Source organism: Monosiga brevicollis, genomic scaffold, assembly GCF_000002865.3.
Source record: "Monosiga brevicollis MX1 MONBRscaffold_25 genomic scaffold, whole genome shotgun sequence".
In the NCBI taxonomy this organism is placed as follows: Eukaryota; class Choanoflagellata; order Craspedida; family Salpingoecidae; genus Monosiga; species Monosiga brevicollis.
Window position 1 is genome coordinate 642281 of NW_001865062.1, and position 21787 is coordinate 664067.

At 53.4% G+C, this 21787-nt stretch overlaps 4 protein-coding genes across 4 annotated transcripts; 3 read left to right on the forward strand and 1 right to left on the reverse strand.

The window, feature by feature from the left end:
- Positions 1–52: 52 nt before the first annotated feature.
- Positions 53–4793, forward strand: MONBRDRAFT_38471 (uncharacterized protein; the record flags this gene model as incomplete). The annotated part of the gene is made up of 9 exons (XM_001748735.1): positions 53–605; positions 953–1028; positions 2226–2277; positions 2523–2837; positions 3110–3463; positions 3619–3765; positions 3883–4035; positions 4120–4164; positions 4361–4793. The coding sequence occupies 9 exons, from the start codon at positions 53–55 to the stop codon at positions 4538–4540; spliced, it is 1875 nt and encodes a 624-aa protein (XP_001748787.1). The 3' UTR covers positions 4541–4793.
- A 647-nt stretch (positions 4794–5440) lies between these two features.
- On the forward strand, positions 5441–15809 carry MONBRDRAFT_38472 (uncharacterized protein; the record flags this gene model as incomplete). The annotated part of the gene is made up of 18 exons (XM_001748736.1): positions 5441–5588; positions 5696–5837; positions 6938–7287; positions 7370–7851; positions 7944–8532; positions 8657–8745; positions 8978–9178; positions 9865–9916; positions 10015–11051; positions 12503–12687; positions 13618–14025; positions 14200–14296; positions 14385–14444; positions 14514–14615; positions 14745–14903; positions 15025–15165; positions 15259–15321; positions 15469–15809. 18 exons carry the CDS (start codon positions 5441–5443, stop codon positions 15769–15771), a joined length of 4608 nt encoding a protein of 1535 aa, XP_001748788.1. The 3' UTR covers positions 15772–15809.
- An 800-nt stretch (positions 15810–16609) lies between these two features.
- Positions 16610–19019, reverse strand: MONBRDRAFT_11035 (uncharacterized protein; the record flags this gene model as incomplete). The annotated part of the gene is made up of 2 exons (XM_001748807.1): positions 16610–18399; positions 18470–19019. 2 exons carry the CDS (start codon positions 19017–19019, stop codon positions 16610–16612), a joined length of 2340 nt encoding a protein of 779 aa, XP_001748859.1.
- Positions 19020–19868: 849 nt separating this feature from the next.
- MONBRDRAFT_11036 (uncharacterized protein) lies at positions 19869–21040 on the forward strand (the record flags this gene model as incomplete). The annotated part of the gene is made up of 2 exons (XM_001748737.1): positions 19869–20100; positions 20256–21040. 2 exons carry the CDS (start codon positions 19869–19871, stop codon positions 21038–21040), a joined length of 1017 nt encoding a protein of 338 aa, XP_001748789.1.
- Positions 21041–21787: the final 747 nt, after the last annotated feature.

The following is a 21787-nucleotide window of genomic DNA, read 5'->3' on the forward strand; positions in this document are numbered from 1 at the left end:
ATAATTGCGACGGCGCCGCATCCAACTGCCTCGTTGGCATTGGCTCGGCACCATGGCCTCGACTGGGACAACGCGGTTTCATGTCAGGATGGCTCTGGCCTGTGGACTGGTGCTGGGCCTCTTGGGCCTGGTCGATGGATTGGGCAAAGCATCTTCGGACGATTGCCCCACCATGATGTGGGACAACAAGACCCGAGGGATCTACGATATGACGGGACGCACGCTCGAAGAGGGCTGTGCCAAGGTTGGCTGTGGCTACTACTCAAACATGACCGAGGATGAGGCCTACTGCATTCAGATGGTCATGGGACGCTGGCAGTACACACTCGCGACCTGGAACAGCACCGCCTGCGAGCAGCTGGTTGGGTATGGCTACAACGAACTGCTTGTGCCCGTCAGTTGCAAGTCAGGTTTTGCTACCTGGGCCTGCAATTGCAATGTCGGCCCCTCAATCGGCTTTCGCTGCATCGACAACACCTGCCAACCCAGTTCCAATGGCCTCTCTTACGGCGATTGCCTCAACCTTTGCACGCCCCAGCAAGGCTACATCTGCCGTGATAACGTCTGTGTCCTTTCCAGCGACACCAATGCTACCAAAAGCCAATGTCAGGCCGCTTGTGGCTACACTTAGGCAGCTTCGTTTCTTGGCTGGGGGACTTTGTCAATATTCTCTGTCGGCGCTTTTCGTACTGCCCCCGCCTTTTTTTTTTTTTTTTTTTGGATCTTTTTCCGTCCCTTTCTGGCTGCTGCGCAACCAGAGGACGAACCATACCCACTCACCAGGCTCATATTCACTTGCACGTTTGTTTGTTTTCCGATGGACAGCGGCGATGCAGCACTGCGTCGCTATTTCCTGACTGAATGTCCCGCATCTCATTTCCATTGCCGGACACTTCACGAAGGCCTCTACCGCTCCTGTTGATATCGTCTGCGAGTCCCTTTTTGTTCTTAGATGACGTGCCTCTCCACCGTTTCACCCTTGTGCCATTTAGTCGGGAGGAGCGCATTGCCGTGTGCCATGCCCGCCCGTGAACCATCAGACACGACCCCGTCCTTCGATTCGCCTTGCCCTTTGATCGTTTCTTGTTGCATTGATTGCATTGACGTGTGAATTAAATGATGAACAGATGATGCGACAACAAAGTCTCCCCCAAAGTCTACCCATCTTTCTGCTGCTCTCCATTGAGGCAGCCAACGGCTCTCAACTGCCAAGCGCACCCTTGGCTGGTGTCCCCATCACCTCAGCTCTACTTTAGCCATGGCCCGGAGAATTGGTATTGCCTCGAACCATGTCAAAATTGGCACGTCAAAGAAGTAGCAAAGACCTGACTTTACATAGCCACACGGCCGGAAAGGGCATGGATCAGAAGAAAATGTGCACCGCCCATGGCACTCCACGCCGTCTGCACGCAACAATGTCAGAGGGTGACGAGATAGATGAGAGAGAATACGAAGAGGAGCGCCTTGTGTTGTGTTGTGTTGTTGTTGTGTGTGTGTGTGTGTGTGTGTGTGTGTGTGTGTGTGTGTGTGTGTGTGTGTGTGTGTGTGTGTGTGTGTCACCCCTCCCTGCTCACACCCTCCGCCCCGCCCCGCGCGCTCCCCTTCGATACCTCGCCATGGCCTCGTGTACCCGTGTCCCCATATGTGCCATCATACGAACGGATCGCCGGAGGATTTTTTCTGACATCTCCTTTCCAGTTGTTGTCAGACTCTTTTGCTACCCAATGTTGTTGCAGCTCGAGTATCAGTTGGTAGCACTGTGTCTTTCCTTTGTGTGTGTGTGTGAGTCTCTTGAGTCTCTTTCGGGTCTCGCTCGAGTCTCTCAGTCTCTTTCGTTTTTGCCGTTACGCGAACTAGAGAGAGGTGGTGGCGATTGACTCTCTCTCAGGGCACACTCAGCTCAGACTCGGCTGGACGTGTGTGTGTGTGTGTGTGTGTGTGTGTGTGTGTGTGTGTGCGCATACACACACCCCCTTGGTGCTGGAACGATTGGCAGTGGGGTCGAGGTCAATTGGATTTTGAATCGACGACGGACCCCGGCGCGTTTGATTCCGTTTCTTTCATCGAGCAAGTGTCATACGACAGCCATTTCTTTGGAGCTGAGCTGCGCTCGTTGGGGTGACACATCCCGAGTAGTGGCTTGTGCTCTGGCTGTTCAAGGCACAACACGTGTCCAACAGCTGGGAATTGCCCTGGCAACCCCCTCCCCTTGTTTTTTTTTGAAGGTGTGAGCGCTGCTGGCGCCAGATTGCCATCATGAGTTACGTCAAACGCAAAGTACGTTTTTGGAAACCCCCTAACAGCGCACAGGTCTCGCGGCACTCGAGCTCGCTCGTCCTCCGCTCATCATGGTGGTGCGGCACGACTTGGACAGTCAGAAAACGGGCGTGGACGCCGAGTGCGTGCCAAGGCCGTCGAAGAGGTCGTGGACGATGAGGTCCGTTCTTTTCCGTCTTCCCCGCGTCGCTCGTGACCCCGACCGTTGGATCCGAGTTGACCACCTGTGTGCCTCATCCGACTAGGTCAAAGCCTTGCTACCCGATTCCCTCCTCTTCAATCGTCTTGTCAATTTTGAACGGCGCTTGGATGCCGCCATCACCCGCAAGCGACTGGAAATTCAAGACGCACTCCGCCGACCACCCCGCACCAACGCGTACGCTCGCACACATCCTGCCCCCATCCTCGCGCCTCGTCACTTCAAGCAGATTGCCCTCTCAACAACGTTTTTCTTTTTCTTTTTCGCACTCGTGCTTTCCGTCGGCCCGTTTAGTACTCTACGCGTCACCGTGACACGCCTTTGGGAGCCCCATATGCCACCGGTGCTCGATGACCCCGAGGTAGAGGATCATTACTGTGCCTTGGCTGAATTTGCACATGTTACGGGACGACTTTTTAGGTCTCGCAGCCAGCTCATTTCAAACACTGACCCCTCGCGCCAGCTATGCAACTGGACTCTGCGCGTCGAAGGCGAAATTGTACCTACCAACACGGAAACAGCCGTGCGTTTCCGCATTCGTGTGTCTGCGACTCCGATACAACCCAATGCGTTTCTGTGCTCACGGCTTTCCTTACCTTTTGAACGGATACGGCCCACGGTCGTCTTGCGCAGCGCTTGTCCGAGCTGGCCTTTTCAGACCTTCTGCGCACAATGGTTGTGGACATTGAGTTTGAGGATGGCGCGCCACGCCAAACAACACAGTGGTCCCGAGCCCCCAGCAGCGTTGCCGCCAACGGATTTGAAATTCGCCGGACAGCTCGTCTCCCCAAACTGGCTACCCTACTGCTCGTGCAAAACGACCTCCCTCCTCGCTTCAAGTTGCCACCCATGCTTGCCAATATCTTGGGCCTATACGCCGACACCAAAGGCACCATCACCCATACGCTGTGGGCCTACATCATGCAGAACAAGCTGATAGATCCCAAAAAGGACGAGCTCATCACCTGTGATAAATACCTCAAACACGTGCGTCCCACGCCACTGCGGTTGCCACCGGAGCGAGACAGTACAATGTTCCGCCAAAGGCTCACCTCACCCGTTTCTGCTCCCTCGCTGCCCGCTTTCTCCTTCCCCTCGTGTGTGCTTTTATCTTTTCTCGGTCTCATGACTGACACTCGTAGATCTTCTCCAAGGAAAAGCTCGCGGTTGAAGAGCTATCGATTGAGCTTGATCGCGTGCTACTGCCCGTCGATCCCATCCGTATTCCCGTGACTTTTGCCCGGGACAAGCATACCGAAGTCCAGATCTTCGACGTCATCATCCCTTTGGTAGGTGCATTCGTCGTTCTTGCAGCTCGATTTCTGTCCGTGCCCCTCTTGTCTCCTTGTTTTCGAGCCCACGCTGATTCTGCCCTCATACTGGATGAAATTCCTGTCCTCTTGCAGAGTCTGGAGGCCATGGATACGACTTTTCTCCTGGCGCCGAGCACGCAGAAGCGCATTACCGAACTCAACATGACAGTGGAGGAGCACCTAGCCGCTCTGGACGAGTGCAGAAAGAAACGTGACACGCTTCTAGCATTACATGAAGACCCACAGGTATGTCTGCAGTACCTACATGTTTTACCGATGCACAGAGCTTCTGGATGCGTCTCACCCGCTTGCTTCTGCGATCGCTTGCAGACTTACATTTTAAGCTGGGTGGCATCACAGCGGGAGGACGAAAAGGTGCGTCATTCTCACCTTGTGTGTGTGTGTGTGTGTGTGTGTGTGTGTGTGTGTGTGTGTGTGTGTGTGTGTGTGTGTGTGTGTGTGTGTGTGTGTGTGTGTGTGTGTGTGTGTTCTCTTTTCTATTCCTCTCAGAGTCCACGTGTCTCACCAACCTTTGTGTGGCCTGCCTGCTTGCACGACTGGTGTGCCACAGCTACTGGAGGGAGGCCCCGGCCTTGTGGCACGATTGTCCCGCACGGAACGCTTCCAAGAGCCCTGGGTCGACGAAGCCATTGCCAGCTATTTTACCGAGCAGGCCAATGAAAAGCGCCACAACCTTGATGACCGCTATCGCGCCTTGCTGGCCGCGCACGATCAATCAGCTAGCTCATAGAGCAAGTCCTGCCGACCGTGCAAGCTGACTTTGGTCCCAAGGCTGTCGGATTCCCGATGACATGCGTTTGAAACGTTTGGGTTGCCTTCCCCGTTGCACGTCCTGCCTGTTCGTAATCAGTGGTGCATTGTCTTTGTCGACTGTGCCCAGTCCTTGACATATGAACCCTTTTGGGAACTCTCGTTCTTCCTCTTTTTTTTTTTTTTTTGTTTTTCTGTTGCTTATTCCTCTTTTCTAATTCACACCCAGATGCAAAGGCAAAAACAAGCCCTGCCCTGTGAATCTCTTTTGTCCCTGGCTCCTATCGGAGGCCTGCCTGCCGATTTACCTCCCCTTCATCGCTCCAAAGCACCCATCCCAGTCCACCACAGTCCGAGGTCACAGATGCCAGTCATCTGAACGAGCAAAAAAGTTGACACAACTGTAGTTGTTTCTATTCACAGACATTCTCTTCTGTCGACTCACTCTCTCTGCATGACAACATTCATCACAACGCCGCTCTCAACAAGCTTGCTTCTTCAAGGGGAAATAGGGATAATTGATACACCATCTGAGCAAACCTCTGCTCATACGCTCATGCCATCGACTATTCTCTTCCAGTGACCGCTCGAGCTTTGAGGCCGTCCGCTTCTCCCTCTCTCTCTCTCTCTTAGCGATTCGACTCGAGCTGTTGGTGGTGATCCGCCGCCGGCTGTGCCGGAATCTGGCAGGGGGCCTTGGTGTGCTGTGGGTTGTGGTTTCTGGACGTGCATCAAGGCGGGTGCATTTCCTACCGACGACGCCGACGACGGAGGCGTGACCCGACCGAAAGGAAATTGGCTGAAGGGCGCACATTGATCTTCGTCACTAGGTTCCGAACTGACTGACCAACTAACTAACTGATCCGACTGACTGATCGCCATGAGCACGACGGCACGGGTCAAGGAAAAGCTGGCCGCGGCCGGTGAAACAGGAGTCTTTGACCTTTCAGATGCCAAGCTTCACGCCTTTCCGAATCTAAGCAACCTTGATCTTGATGAACTTATCCACTATGAAGTCTTGGAAATCAGTGCGTACTCCGCCAGCCACCCGTGGTTGCCCATCGTTCCGATGCAGTCTGAGGCTGGGTCTTGTCTGGCGCGATCTGGCTTCTTGACTGGCGTTGGCGTGACATAGATTTGAGCAACAACAAACTGGTTCGCTTGCCGGACCTGTCCGACTTTGAAGAGTTGGAGGCTCTGGACTGTTCCCGCAATGCTCTCACTGATATCGAGAAAGTAGCGCGCATCACCTCCATCCTCACTCGCATCAACTTCAGGTGTGTCGCCTTGAACGTCAGGCACACATCGACTTGATTTGCCTATCCTAGCCTGCCCTGAACCCTCCAGCTCGCCCCCTAACCCTTCATGCTTTGGCTGCTGCCGCACCACACCACGGCAGCCGTAACCATTTGGCTCAAATCCCCACCTCGCTATTTTCCATGCCATTGCGGCACCTCTTCCTGAGCGGGAACAAGCTACAAGTCATTCCTCCGGAAATTGGCCTTTGCCACTCCCTTGTCGTGCTGGTGCGGCCATAGCTCATAAACTTATCCCAGCTTCTTGCTGCGGGCCCTTGTCCTGGACTCATACGCACCTCCACCATCGATAGGATCTGAGTAATAACCAGATTGATTTTCTTCCGGACCAGCTCGTCCAACTTGTCTCTCTGCGCGAGCTGAATTGTAGCCGAAACCGCATTGATACGCTGCCAGAGGGTAAGCTTACACTTCATCTTACCCGTTGCCCTTATCGGCGCCTTGTGCTGTTCCATCGTTGTTTTGCATCTGCTCTTACCCTGCTTTTGCTTCGCACCTTGACCCTTTTCGTTAGCCATGGGAGACATGAAGCAGCTCACCAGTCTTGATATCTCAAACAACCATGTCATTGCGCTCCCACTTTCCATCCGCTGCCTAAAAGGCTTGCAAACTCTGAAATTGGACAACAACCCACTCCAATGCCCACCCGCCGACGTATGGTTGTCCTGCTAGCTAGCCTGTGCCAGAAAGCGCAGATCCATCGTGCTTGGCCAAGCTTTGCACCGGCCCGGTCCATCGGGGCTCACGGCTTTTCAAACTTGAATCCTAGATTTGCTCACGCGGGCGTGTTCACGTGCTCAAATATCTCGACGATGAGCACGAGCGCCGCTCGAATGCCAGCACCGGCGCATCTCCGTCCCGGAGCTCGGTGCGCCACCCCTCTTTTTGCATCTCACCAACTGCTTTGTCCCAGATTGTCCATCGGTGTTTCACTGGACATGGTTGTCATGCCCCCGCTGCATTTCATAGACGCACCAGTCTACCACACCTGGTGGTGATGACGTGGCAGTGCTTTTGGAAGGTTCCCGGCACCCCTTTTTTGATCTTGACCCTGCCAACAGCCCCCCACCAGCCTCTAGTACAGGTGATGCTCAAGAGGCTGAACAGGCTCTCGAAATGCTTGAGAATGGCGCCAAAGCGGCCGAGTTTCGCGCAGCCGAATTGCGCGCTGTCCAAGAGCAGGAACGAGCGGAACAATTGCGACAGCAGGTCGAGGCCGAGCGACGCGAGCTCGAGGCGCGACGCCTTGCTCAGAGCGAACTGGCTCAGGCACAACAAGCCGACATTGCTGAGCAAATGCGACGCTTTGAGGAACAGCGAAAAGAACTTCAAGCTGAGCGTGCGCGTCAGCAAAAGGAGGCAGCTGCACAGGCCGAAGCCATCGAGCAGCAGCGACGGCAGCTTGAGCGAGGTATGCGGCAACATCTTTTGTGCATTTGCCTCAGTCTGTGGCACCACGTTGATGTACTTGGCTTATCTTTTTTTTTTTATAGAGCAAGAACGCCTGCGCCAAGTGGAAGCAGAGACGGCACGCCGACGCACAGAAGCCGAGAAGGCGCAGCAGGCGGCCTCTACCGCCCGACAACAGGCCGAAGCAGAGGCTGAGCGCCAACGTCAAGTGGCCCACCGTGAGGCACAGGAGCAAGCAGCCCGAGCTCAAGCCGCCCAAGAAGCCCAGGCGCAGCGTGAACGAGCCGAGCGTGAACGAGCCGAGCGTGAACGAGCCGAGCGTGAACGAGCTGAGCGTGAACGAGCTGAGCGTGAACGAGCTGAGCGTGAACGAGCCGAGCGTGAACGGGCTGAGCAGCTTGCGCAACAAAAGGCGGCCCGGGAGCAAGCAGTTCAAGAACAACAACAACAACAACAACAGACCGATCGTGCGCGCCGTGCACTCGCAGAGCAGAGCACAGGCGCGTCTCGAGACAAATCCCGTCAGCGTGGCACGCCAAGCAATATTCGAGTCGAGAATACCACGGTACGCCTTCGACCTTCACAGCCAATAATATGAATCCCTTTCCCCTACTGGCCAGGGTGTCTTCTCATTCCTCTGTCTGACATGCACTGCAGAGCCGCACGTTGCCTGTACCCCGTACTGGCACAGGCGGGACAGCTCGTACCGCAGCAGGAGGAACAACAGCTGATGCGCGATCCAACCAAGCACGTTACACTCCCAGTATAACAGCATATCCAAGCCTTGTGCAGGGTGCAACAGGTAGCAAGGAGCTGCCGGTTCCGCGTCGTAAAAATAGCAGTCAGCCGTCGGTCGCGGCGGCGTCTGCTATCGGTAATGCCACAGCACCAACCTCGACACGACCCGTACAGGAAATGGCCGCCTCGCCTGCTCGAAGTGGCGTACAACCGCTGTCACGTAATATTGCTGCTACTCCCAAGTCTGCGCCTACGACCACGCCGCAGCGCAAAGAGCCCTTTACACCTAGTGGTCCTTCATATACGACTGTATCGAGTCGTGAGCTGGACATGCTGCGAGCTCGACGCCGAGCACGACTTGTCAAGTTGCATGAGCAAGACATGAAGGAAATGCGCAACAGTCCCGAGGCCCTCAACACGGTGGCCTTTGATTTGATGGAGGTCATGCACGAGGAGGATAACACAATTCAAGTTGGTGGCCAGGGCATCAAAAGCTTTTTGCTACGAAGTAAGAATTCTTGGTTCGCGCGAGCTGTTATCATGACAGTGTTTTGCGTTGATGGCGAGGCGACAAGCTTGGCTGATTTACGCACCATTTGTGTTTGCCATCTCTTGTCTCGACTCGCGTGTAGATCGTGTGGAGCGAGCTGGCAAAAACACTTTGCGGCGACTGGCGCGATTAGCCCTCCAAGAGGCTCTCTTGTACCATTTTGCGGTCGAGGTACGGTCGTGTGGGGCGAGAGCATCACGTATTAGGCTACCAGGCTTCCCTTCTTTGACGGTGCACGTTTTAGTGTGCGGAGCTATGCGCACTTTGTTGATGAACATGAATGGCGTGCACTTGCAATGTGCTTGCATAGGAGATGGAGACGACGTTGGGATTCTTGTTGCCGCGTTTGACGTGCCCCATGGACCTTCCGCATGTGCTATCGGATGGCGTGGTTCTGTGCCAGCTCATTAACCTGAAACGGCCGGATAGCGTCCCAAAGGTGTACATGAATGAGAACGATGCTCTCAGTGGGGCGAATCTGAAGCTACGCAAGAATGTTGACGGCTTCCTCGAGGCCTGCCGGCGTCTTCAGCTGAACACGGTGTCTGACGTGAGCTCTTTGGATATCCTGCAGGAGAAAAACACGGACCGCGTCATCTCGCTCGTGCGCGAGATTCTCGCTCTCAATGTGCATGTTTGAGCCCTTTGCGTGTCCGAACGAGGGCCAAGCCCGAACCAAATTCAGCTCTTTCCACCTCTCCTCAACAAGAGCAGTTGTTTGGTTGCATTTTATTTCACTTTAAGAGCCCCGGGGCTGCCATGCACATCTACGCACACGAGCTGTCTCTCCAACACCGGCCTCCCCTGTCTTCAGAAAGCCAAATTCCGTGTCACATGAAACTTTTCTGCGCATGTACTGAACCAATACCATGGGGAAGCACACACACGAGTCTATCGAAGAACAGTCACCGCGCACGACAGTGCTCACGCAAACCGGCCCCAATTGTTGGGCAATCAAGTGGTTGTTCATTTCAAGAACAGATGATCTGCTTCCATTCATCTCATGTATGTGGTAGCTGTGCCGTTGCTCATGATCGCGATGACCCTCTTCACGCTCATCAACCCATCTCTCCAACCAATTCTCTCTCTGGTAGTTGTGCTTTTCCTTTGTGTCTTTGCTCTTTATTTCTCTCTTTCTTGCTGTCTCTCTCTCTCTTTCACTGCTCTCGCTTCTCTCTTTCTTGTCATTTTGTCCCTCTATTTTCAACCTCTACACACATACTCTCTCTCTCTCTCACACACTCACACTCACACTCACTCTCACTCTCACTCTACTGTGTGACGTGACAGGGAGCCAAGATGGCGACGCACCCGGTGCGCAATCTGCGGGCGGAGCTCGATGGTGAGGCACTTTGGGCTGACCGCTGATGGCTGCTTTGGGGAGGGGCAATGATGGTTCTGCTCTTAAGGCATGGCCGGGCTCCATGCACGCTGCCACAGGAGGTGGCTTGCACGCGCACGCAAGCACTGACACACGTGGCGGGATGCCGCGAGCTCGCGTCTCACTCACTTTGGGGCGGCACATGTTTGTAGATGATGATCTTGAGCGGCTGCAAGCAGAGTTTCAGCAGCAGCAAGTTCAACCGGCTGCTGCTGTGCTGCGGGCACCGCCTCAGGTCGGTGGCGCGCTGACAGCACGTCAACACGCGCCGCCGCAAGCCTCAGCCCAGACGGCGCCGCGCCAGCTGCACAAGAACAAGCAACATGTCAAAGAGACTCAACCTGAGGCAACCTCCAGTCTACAGGACCACCATTCTGAAGCACCCATTCACGCCATGCCGCTGGGAGGATCCATTCTGACCGATGTCATGGAGCGCCAGTCACTTCGCCAGCCTTCTGGCCCCCGACCAGCTGACAGTAGCTCACCGCAGGCCGCTCTTCAACTCAAGCCCGGCTTTGGAAAAGACGGCACCACTCCCAAAGGTCGAAAAAGCCTTTTTGCTCGTGCCTTTGATGGAAGCCACCCACAATGGCAACCGCGTACGCATGCGCCTGCACCACGCACTGGCGTGCGCTTCGAGTCTCAGCCCACATCGAAAAGCGATCGCCCAGACTTACCTGTCGCCAGCATGGCGTCAAAGGATCCGGCCCAAATGTCCGCAGCTGAACGTGAAGAGGCCATGCAGGAAGTGCAACGCCTTTTGACCCCAGAAAACATTGCTTTCCTAAAACAGCGGGCACAGCAGCGAGCGTCCAAGTCCGACTCTGCAAAGCCTGCGGTCTCGAGCCTACACACGCAAGCAAGGCCCGTCAGGCCTCCACTCAAAGATTCGTCAACCAAAAAAATGCACCAAGTGCCCCCGTCCCCTGACCCTAGCAGCATGAGTGCACACCAGCTCGAACGTGTCTTTGCCGGCGAGGAGACCGTTCCCCCTACAACGGCTTTGGAGGCAGACAAAATGGCTTGGCTCCAGGGCGATTTACCAGCTGCTGATGCGGCAGTCAGCGACGCTTCCATCACGATGCGCCAGCGCCAGGTCGGATCGCCTGCCTTGTTGCTTATGACTTCAGCAAACAGCGCTATTCCCCCTCCCCCGCAATCATGTTCAACTGCCTGACCGAATCCAATGTGGGTCCGCAATTAGGTGCGCTTTGACTTTGAAGGTGCCATCATCCCGCTTGGAGAGGATAGGCCTGTTTCCCAAGGGCTTCATCATCACGGCAATGATCAAGCTTTGCCCGGCTACACGCTTGCCGGTACATCCGAGCGTGTATTTGCAAGGCCTGTGGCGTCACTTGACCCAACAAACTCATCTTGTTGTTCCGTGACTTAGAGTTGTTTCATCTGGCTCAAAGCAGCCTCTTGGCACAAAGAACCTTGGCCTTGCGCGTTCTCTGCCAAATTATTCGCAAGTTCGTGTCGACATTGGCGTCGAGGCCCAACAGACAGCGACAGCTTGCTCGAAGCTGCTTGTCTGACTGTTCATTTGTCCGGGTGTTGCTAGGATTGCGAGGCGTGACTACGATCAGAACGACCTCGGTGATAGTCAAATTGTCGCCGATGCTTTGCTCGACATGGGCATCGTCTTGTTTCTGCGCAAGATGGTGGATGAACAAATACCTCAAATTGCTTTGCTGGCAGCCAAGGTATGTAAAACACACTGTCCGAGATTTTGTGCGCAAAATGGCCCGGTCGTAGCGCAGGACTGAAGCACACATGTTCCAAAGACACCAGTCGAGATACGTGGCAGGCTTGACAGCTGTTTGGCTTTATTTCGATAGGGCATCTCAGCCCTGCTGGCCAGCCAGCAGGTACTCGAGCACGTCGCACAACTAGAAACGACATTGGCGTTGGGCCATCGCCTTCATGGCGTGCATGTCAGAGCGGCCACACCGTCCGAGGATGGCCCAGTCAGCGAACAGCAGCAAACGGTCCTAGACTCGGCTCATGATCTAATTGGTCTGCTCGTTCATAAGATGAAGCTACTCCCGCGTTTGCGTTATCTTGTGGAAGTAGGTTCTAGCGCCTTGCGTGCAGCTTCTCGTCTGGCTTGGTTTTGCAGGGTGTTTCCACGGCAACTCACAGCCTGTGGCAGGTCATGCAATTAGAGGATCTGGAACTTGATCTTCTCTACATCTGCGAAGTGGCCTGTCTTCATAGCGCTCAATGGTAGTTGAAAAACCCAACGCCCCGCCTCGCAATGATCGATTCTGTGATTTGGGACAACGTGGAGAGCAATGAACTTCCCCTTTTGTTTGTATGCTTGTGTTCAACGTTGTGCATCAGCGTTTCTCTCACCTCGCCGCCCCGGCCATCACTTTAGCGCCGTGGCAGTTTTTGACTGCCCGCGATTGCTGTCAGAAGTCATTGTACCGCTCATCACCCGCAAAAAACTCCCTCTTGTACGTCTCCCGTGCGTAGCTTGGATTTCAATTCGAATTCCCGTATTCATCTCACCATGAGAGATTCTCGCCATCGGCTCGATAGGCAGTTCGCGTTCTCAGGCGGCTTTGCGCCGCTTCACGCCGCCATGCCGAACACGTTGTCCAACTGGACGTCCTGCACCTGATCAAAGGCTATGCTGCCATTCGCCCGAACAAAACAGCCGAGTCCAGCGATAGTGACTACATGTTTGCTACCGAAAGCCTTCTGCTCGTGGCTGACTTTGCACGGTCTGTGCTCGGATCACCGCAATGAGACACTGGAACAAAATGAGAAGGCACCAAGAGAAAGGAAATTCGATTCAAGCCAACTGACCCACGCATGCACCTCTTTTGTGACAGATTTCATCTTCTCCTGGAGTATGTTGTCACACAGCTTCCGGCTTGGTGTATGCATCTTCGTGACGCTTTGGCTGAACTGGTATGCATGAAGGCTGTCGCGTTATTAACAGCGACTGTTGGTCTTGGAGTCAGTGAGAGGACTCACAACATCTCGTGTGGTCATCGGCTCTTTGTCATATAGCCCGACGGCCATGAGTGGACCATAGCTGCTTTGCGGGCATTAGCCAGTGCTTGCGAAGCTACTATAAATCCTCTGAGCCCGGCATTGAGCGCAGAGACCCGACTAGATTGGTCACACTTGGTCGGCCTCTCTACTACTATCGATGCCATGCTGACGTCGAGTGAGCTTTTTCTTGAAGCGTGGCACCTACCAGATGTCTGCACAGCAGCCCTCAACCTTGCACAGTCTTATTTCAAAGCATATCAACACAATCTCCACAGTTCCCCGGCTGCCGCCATCCGGCTCGTGGACGATGCAGCCCATGTGTTTGCCCGCCACGTGGAACCCATTTTAGGACATTCGTGCTGGAACTCTCTTGGACGGGTTGTCTGGCCTTCAGAAAAGAATCCCGCACATGGGGTACTTGCGGGCAATCCCACCGTTTCACAGCCGCCGCCTCGAGCAACGCAGCAGCAACTGAGTTTTTTTCTGGCCCTACAAAGGCTTGTGCTTCAACTGGCGGGCATCAATAAGTAGGAATGGCATACCAATTTTGTTTGCAAACACTGCCCTCAAGGGTCAAATCCTTTCATACCTGAACGAGTCGAGGTCTGTCTGCTTGTGTGCCTCACAGCCCATGCGGCTTTTGCTTCTTTTAGGACCTTGCTGCACCACCCAGAGCTACAAGCTTGGGTCAAGATGCCGACTGTAACGACATTTATTCAACAGTTTGTCGGTGATTTTGCCGAACATGGGCCGTCGGCCGTTTTTCAGCTTCAGCCCGTGGACGAATTGCTAGCTCTATGGACCCGGTTGCAAGTCACGACGACATCAATGGCGCAGAGTGATGATCTGCTTGACGTGATTTTGCGCTTGGTAACCGTTGTCAGCTCAACATCAGCGCCAATGGTGCGCAATGTGTTGAATGAGACGCAACAACACATTACCACGCCAGGGGCGAGAAAGGTGTTGCAGTTTTTGCACGATAAACTTTTGGTTGCTGATGATAACATGAACACTCGTCTGATTGACTATCAGTTGACTGCCACCTCGGAGTCCAGCCTGGTGTAAGTTGGCATAGTTTGTCTGCCCATTGCTGTTTTTTTTTTTTTTTTCCTTTCCTTCTCTCTTTCCTCTCCTTTCGCAGCGGCATCAAAAAATGCTTTCTCGTTTCTGCTTCAAAGCCAGCATTGGCTCTTGGATCAGAGCAGCTCACCGTGTGCTGAATGGGCTTGATATAGTTTGCCACTGGCCCCTGAGTGGTTTTTTGCCGCCTTGCGCTCCGTCCAGACAGCGCTTGATGCTGTTCAAGATTCTCTCTCTTCTAGTGCAGCGGAGGCGAGTTACCAAGGAGGTTTTCACATGCTCGGAGTTGCCAATACACTGTCGGGCCTTGACATTTGCTATTCCTCTCGCAATGCCACAGGAGGTAGCGCTGGATACAAGTGCCATTTTGGAATTCTATGCACATATCTTTGATGTGCAGGTCAGTTTCGTAAAATGCGCAAACATTGAGTCGTGCGCGCCAAATGTCTCATCGTTTTCTGCTTTGCAGAGCGCCCTGGTCAAGGGCATTGGCATTGATCTTTGGTATTCAGAGCTACTTCGTGCCTACACCTTGTGTGACCCTATTCCATCATTTGGTTCCGTGCAAAAGGTACCACACTTTAAGCGCCACTGGCTTGTTCAAACTGTTTAATCGTTGTCCGGAAATGCTTTTGAGTCGTTGGCTAATGAACTGATGACTCTGCTCTTACGGCTTGATCCTCTTCTTTGTATGCCATAGCCGATGAGTCGCCTATTAAATTTTGTTGCGCTACATTGTCGAGAAGTTGGCGCAACAGTGGCAACGGCGACTGAACTCGACTTGCAGTACGTCCAACTAGCAAGCAGTGCACATGATCGAGTTTTAGAAGACATCCTTTTCTCCGGATCTTCAGACACGGTTAGTCTAACATCCCTCAGTGTCGCTCCTTCGTTTGATCTTTATAATTGTAAGCGTCGGTCCGAGGGTGGAGAGGGCAAGCAGCCCAGCCTCACATGCTCGGTTGGACATGGACCTTTAGATTCATCAGCAATTTTTGTTGCTGCCACTTGCCCACCCGTGGCCAAGTGACTTTCGCAAGTCCTTGTTGTGTCATGACTCGATTGCTCAAGTTTTACAGACCACGGGTTCAGATTTGATGCCTATTTTGCACAACTTTCAGGTAAACGTCCGACTTGGCTTTGCTTTGCCTGTGGTTATGTTGAAGCCTTGGGCGTTTCGGCAGAAGCTCACCTTGCACGCTTTTTTGTCGCAGATGCCCCTCGAAAAAGACCGCAGCATCGTGGATCTCATGTTGCGTCAACTTTTCAATGTCCAGGTATGGGCAGGCCTATTCCTCGGCCGATCAGCTTTGTCTTTCTTTTCACCATCGCTGCTGTGTGTGAATCTGAGGTTCACACGCCTGCTGTGTGTGAATCTGAGGTTCACACACCTGCTCACGCCGCCTGCTTTCCGGGGAACGTAGCCTGCTCAATCTCTTCTCTACTGGCTCTGCTTGCATCATGTGGCTGCCTTCTTGTTTCGTGACTTTGGGTTTGGTATGGACGATCTTACGGCCAGTCTAAACGACGATCCACACGCACAAGACCATCGCCACCACGCCCTCAAGCGTGTAGAATCTCTAGAGCCAGCTGTTCGGCGCGACTTGCTTTGTTATGCCCCATCCACGCCGATCAAAAGCTTGGACGAGGTTTGGTCGAATGAAGAAAGTGTCGTGCCTGCAACGCGACGAGAACTCCTCGTCCAAGCTCTAGAAATGGCATCTTGACTGCTGAAGATAATCCAATTCTCGTTGAGCATGAGGATACTAAGGAAACAAAAGAAATCGATCCAACACATCATCACAAGCAACCGCATGAACAAAAAACCGTTAAAAAAAAAACCCCCCCACAACCCAAAAACCCCCTCACACACAAGAAACAGAAACAGAAAAACCAAAAAGTATACGCACGACCAGAATTGAACTGATGACCTTCGCTGTGTTAAAGCGACGTGATAACCACTACACCACGCGCGCCGTTGTAAATGGTGGTCTTATTTTATTATATAAATGTTTGTTTTTATTTGTAAGACTTTTGAGGTCAATTGTCAGCAAAAACAGGTCCTATGGGAGATTCAAAGTGGATGATGTACAGTGGGGGCAACTTTTTGTCTCGGGAAACTATTTCTTGCAGTTTTTCATTTTGAGGATTTTGCTCTTTTTTCGACTTCTTTTTGGGCAGGCACGGTCAAAGTCTTTATCTTTCAAGGCTTGTCGGGCGCGAACAACAATATCAAGTGAAAAATTGATGGCGCAGAGCCCACGGAGATGGCATGGCCTTAGTTATTGATCACTCAACAAGAGCAGTCTCAGGCATTTCAGCGCTTTGAAGGGCTATTTTGGAGCAGGCGCCTTTGGGTCGGGCACGGAGGCACAGGGTCACATTGGCAGACGCCCTACAGGACATCTACGAGTATTGCATTCTTAAAATTCAAACATTGAGCATGTGGGCACCTTGCTCAAACTTATGTGCTGTTGAAACTCTGCTCAAGCGAACGCTGCCACAGGCTGCAATAGAATTTGTAACGTGACGTACTTTCGCAGCGAGGCGCTGGTAGGACCAAATTTAGGTGTGGGGGCGCTTCAACGCAGCCATATGATCTCGATGACGGCGGCAGCCGTCGTCAAGACGTTCAATAATTTGTTGCATCTCAAGAGGATCCGGCTGGACCATCTCCATTGCTGCAAGCGTTGACGGGTTGTGGTCTTGCTCTTCACGTGATGATAGTAACGTGTTTGCAGGGATGGGTCGAAGCCAGAACGCAAAGTCAGCAGGGGCGTTGTGAGCAAGATGGTATTCATTCGATCCGCATTCATCTGGGTTCACTGATAAATGCATTGTGGATGCTGTATTTGTGTCAGCTAAGACAGGATCCTCGGTTTCTTGCGACACCCCCGTATCAGAGGATGTCAGAGGGGTGCTGGCCATCGTTGGGGGTATGGAAGCCGATGACGCAGCTGTATCACGTACAGGATCTTGCTCGGTGAAGCCTTGCACTTGTTCTGCATGTGAAAACGCAGTGTCAGGTGATTGGAGACCCAATGAGCCTCGAACACGGCTGATGAGGTCTGCGCGACTCCCGGTTGAGGATAAACGACGATCACGACACGCGGCTTTGAGGGCCGATATTGTGATCCTGTGCACCCCTAAAGCTCCGCATAGATCTGCCTCGCTTGCATGACGCTGGTTGCGTCGAACCTGATGCCTCCTGGCTTGTTGTTGCTGCTCGAGGCGAAGTGCGCTGTCACCCCAAGACAGGCCACCCCAAACCTGGGACCGCCGAGAGCCTCGGCGAGGAGTTGGTATTTGAAGCCTCGGGCTCAGATCAACTTGCAAGTTGGTCAATGCAACACGACTGCTGTCCAACGCGTGTTGAAGCTGACTAACAACGCCTTGAAGTCGCTCGCAAGCTTTGCTTAAAAAAAACCGCAGAGGTTTTTTTTTGCTTAAGCTGCGTGCTTTTGCAATCTTCCGCGGGGTAGACATGCTGGAGCTGAAGGGTGTCGAGTCGGAACTTGGAGGAGTTGGCGTTCGAGGCATGTCCTCATCGATCTCACGGCTTGCGTGGCGTATGTGAGAGGGCGTTGTTGATCCTTCAGTGGTGACACGGCGCCGTGGGTTTGGCGAGTGCGCACGCGATAACCTGGGTTGGTTTGACATATGTTCCGTGCCTCGAGAGGTTTTGGACAACCCAGCATGACGAAATGCAGATTGAATCCGACTTGGGTACTCGCGTTGAACATTGATGGCACGGTAGAGCGCCTGAATTTCTTCGTCCAACGTTGGGGCATGCCCATACACAACCCCGGTTGTGTGCAAACACAGGTCTCGCCGCTTCTGATGGATATAGCAATGCCATTGGTCAGATGGCGCAAGGGCATGGCTGGTGTTGGGTGGGATGACAAGGAGAAAAATGTTGATGGTACGAAGGTATGCAACAACATCAGCGTCGATGCGCGTGGTATGGCCGTCTGAAAGCAGCAACAATGGCTCTTGATCGCCAATGTATGCCCTGAGCCGCCGACAAAAGGCAACAAAAAGGCGCCGATTGATATAGCCTGAATGGGTGCTGCAAATCATGAAGTGGTCAAATGACGCGTCGGATGCAACTGTAGACGGAAGTTGGGCAGGACCAATAGCTCGCGGACTCAAGGCCCGTCGCGCATGTATCATCATGGGTGGGGCCATGTCACCATCCATGCAAATTGCCAAAACAGCGGTGACTGGCTCGTTGTGTGTTCGACCTCGCACAACCCCGGCATCCTCGCGTCGAGCCATTGAGGTGTACACCTGCGTCGTGCCAAGTCCAGTGCGTAGGCCCGGCATCTCATCAACACCCCAAATGCGCGATAAGCCTACGGCAAACGCATGGCGTAAGAGGGCCAAAAAAAAGGCTATCTTGGGAGCGACGATCAGCCAACTTACATGATGCCTTGATACATCCGACATGGCGCCCAGACTGATGTACAAAATCTAATCTGGAGAGAGCATCCTCCAGGCATGTAAAATACGCCTCGCAGGTTGTCTGAGTCAAAGCCAAGGCTCTGGCCTCGGTCTGAGCCTTAGCCTTGGTGAGCTTCAAATCAAACTCCTTCTCAAGGGCTCGAAACCACTGCTTACTAATTGTGGGGCGGACAGCCTCAGCTGGAGATAGATCGTACGCCTCTTTTTGCCGCAGAAGCTTCCGTTCTGGTGCCGATAAAGGCGCAATGCTGTCTGCAATAACCGGTTGGAGGCGTGTTTGGTCTTGCAACGCGCGTTCGCGAACTTGTAGAATCTCACAAATGGCTAGCGTTGATTGACTTCTGGTTCGACTGCTGCGCAAATCGCTCATTGTCGACAGCCAATTGGCAAGAATGACACGTTCTGCCTTTGTGCAGAGCTGTCGTCCATCATGGATGACGTCTCCTCTCCGGCGTCGACCGCGGGCAGCCTCGAATTCACAGCGGGAAACGCCGTACAGGGGCAGTGACATGCCCCATCTTCACGTGAGAAGGTCTGGTAGGGCAAAGAAGCTTCAGTTGGGACCGAGAAATGCGCCCAATGCCATCCTTTCGAGCCTTGTCCCTGACAGCAGTCTCTGTGGCAGTACCACGGCGAACTAGCTCGTACATCTCCAGAGCATGCGTGGCTTGCACACGACGCTGCGCCTGTACAGAAAGATTTGAGATGAGAGGCAATCGAAAACCCAGCCCTTCATCGGTGTTGATCTCTCCCTCGTCCAAGCTTTCTTGCAAAATAGTTTGTCCATCGGTCAGATGCCAATGCTAGGTACCTTGTGTTCACGTGTGTACCCGCCATTGATACATGTCGAAGGCCTGGGCTCCATCATCGGCGAGAGGGCGAGAAGAGCCTTCCATGCGAACAAGCCACAAAATGGCAGCGCCGTAACTCGAGATAGAAACGAAAAAAATGGCACCTCTTGAGCGCCATGGTCCAAGAGTCATGTATTATCGCACTGTGCAGCTGCAACACCTTCTAACACGAAGCTGTGATGAGGTATACCATGTGCAAGGTCAGGTCCTGCTGCCATTTCGAAGGAACGGTTTGGCCATGAATTTGTTTGGCTCAAACCCAAAACCACAAGAAATAGTTTCCCGAGACAACAAGTTACCCCCACTGTACATGTAGGAGCAGTGTCCAAAGTGACGCTTGTCTTAAAGTGGTTCCTTGGCGAGGAGACGCTTCGGGTAGTGGCAAAGCAAGCTTCGTTTCAGCTCAGATTTTAAAGGTCAGAAACAGCTCCTGGAGGCTCACATCTTCACGCGGGCCAACACTGGGGGCTTTGGCCTGCACGACTTGGTTGAGCGCGGTCCGGTGCAACATGGCCAAGCTGGCCACTCACTACCCTCGGGTCTACGATCGGCTCTTGGAGGATGCATCGAGGGCTGCCGACTTTGAGGTCCGCGTGCAGCAAGCTGGCTTCCAGATGGCCACGGTCAAGGACGCAGCGACTCAGCGACCAGCTGAGATCGTTGCCCTCCGCTCCAAGGCGGCACTGGACGACCTGATGGCCAAGTGCGCGCTGGACCTGCAGCAGGCATATCTGGCCTCACGTGAGTGGGGCGTCAGCACTGTCTTGACCATGCGGGGTCGGGACAAGTTGCGTCGCTTGAGCGACACGACCTTTGCCATTGCGGTCGTGTCCATGATGGGTTTTGGCCTCCATGAACTCATCAACGTAATAATAAATTAGGTGTTTGAACCTCAGAGCCGAAAGCAAAGCTGTGCAACCCCGACATCAAAATCACGACGGCACGCAAAACAACACAAGAGAACAAGACAATTTCATCGGCTCCTATCATGCCGAGGAGTACAAGCGCGAAGAATCACGCACATAGAAACAAAAATCGTACAAAAAGACCAAGTATAACCAGAGATCCGACGGACAAGTGCCCGCTCTGCAGCAACAAGACACCTCAGCCGCGACTGACCCGCGAGCACCTGCTGACCTGCCGTCCCATCAAGCGTCACAACGCCCTTCGCGACGAGATGGGCCGCCTGCTCAGGTACGCCACCCTCTCCCATGTCTGGGTGGAAAAGTCTGGCTACAACGCCAACGGTCAGAGCTGCCGCATCGACCTGCACTGCCGCAACCCCTTTCCCGGCGGTGCTCTGGGCCCAGCTCTGCCCGACCTGGGCATTGACGTGACTGTGCGCACAGCCCAACCCCCGACCATCTCGCAAGCCTGCATCAAGGTGGGCGCTGCCCTTCGCCGAGCCGAAAAGGAGAAGCGCGACTACTACACCGGTTTCAACCATGGAAAAACTCTGATCGTCCCTGCGGCGATGACGACAACCGGTGGGTTCGCCTCCTCCTTTGTGGATCTGCTTGGTCAGCTCGCCCGCTGCGCCGAGGCCCGTGGTGTGTACCAGCCGGGGCTGGACGAGGCCTTTGTTCCTCGGTGGAAAAGTCGCTTTGCGGCGCTGGTCCATCAGATGAACGCTGACCACATCCAGCGCCACTTTGGCGGTGTCTGCCTGCGCTCGTCGTAGGTAGGCACCGCCTCGGGGGTCCCTCTGTGGGGATCCCTGTGTGCACCTGTCCCTCCCTAGGTGGTTCTCGTTGTGATCTTTTCATGGCTTGACTTGTATTTTTGTTTTAATTTTGCTTTAATTTTTACCGTATTTGTGTGGTATTTTTCCTGAATTTTTGTAAAGTCCGTTGTATGATGTCTTGTTCTTCTGTGGTCGGTTCTTTTCTCAATCCGGCGTTGTGCCTTATTGTATGTGAGCGTGCCGTGGTGTTTTTTGTGTGATCGTGCTGTGATGGCTTATATTTGTGATGCTTGACTGCCGTTTTTGGGTGTCTAGTGTTTGAAATGGCTGTATCTCTTAATATACTTGGTCGTTTTTTATGATTTTTGTTTCTATGGGCGTGATTTTTGCGCTTGTACTTCTCGGCATGATAGAAGCCGGTGAATGTGTCTTGTTCTCTTGTGTTGTTTTGCGTGACGTAGTGATTTTGATGTCGGGGTTGCACAGCTTGGCTTTCAGCTCTGAGGTTCAAACACATGGATTGAAGCAAGGCGAAGGAACAGGACAGAACAAGACAGAAGGAGGGAAGTGGAACGACCGAGGTCAAGAAGGAAAATGGTGCCGATCCAGGGAGATCGCTCCCATTTATAGCAGGTGGAAACACACACACAGTGGAGACAGAGAATGGATTATCACACTGAAGACAGGTGGAAGCGATATCAGCAATCTGTTGGGACCAACAGATGCCACAACAAGATGGTACAG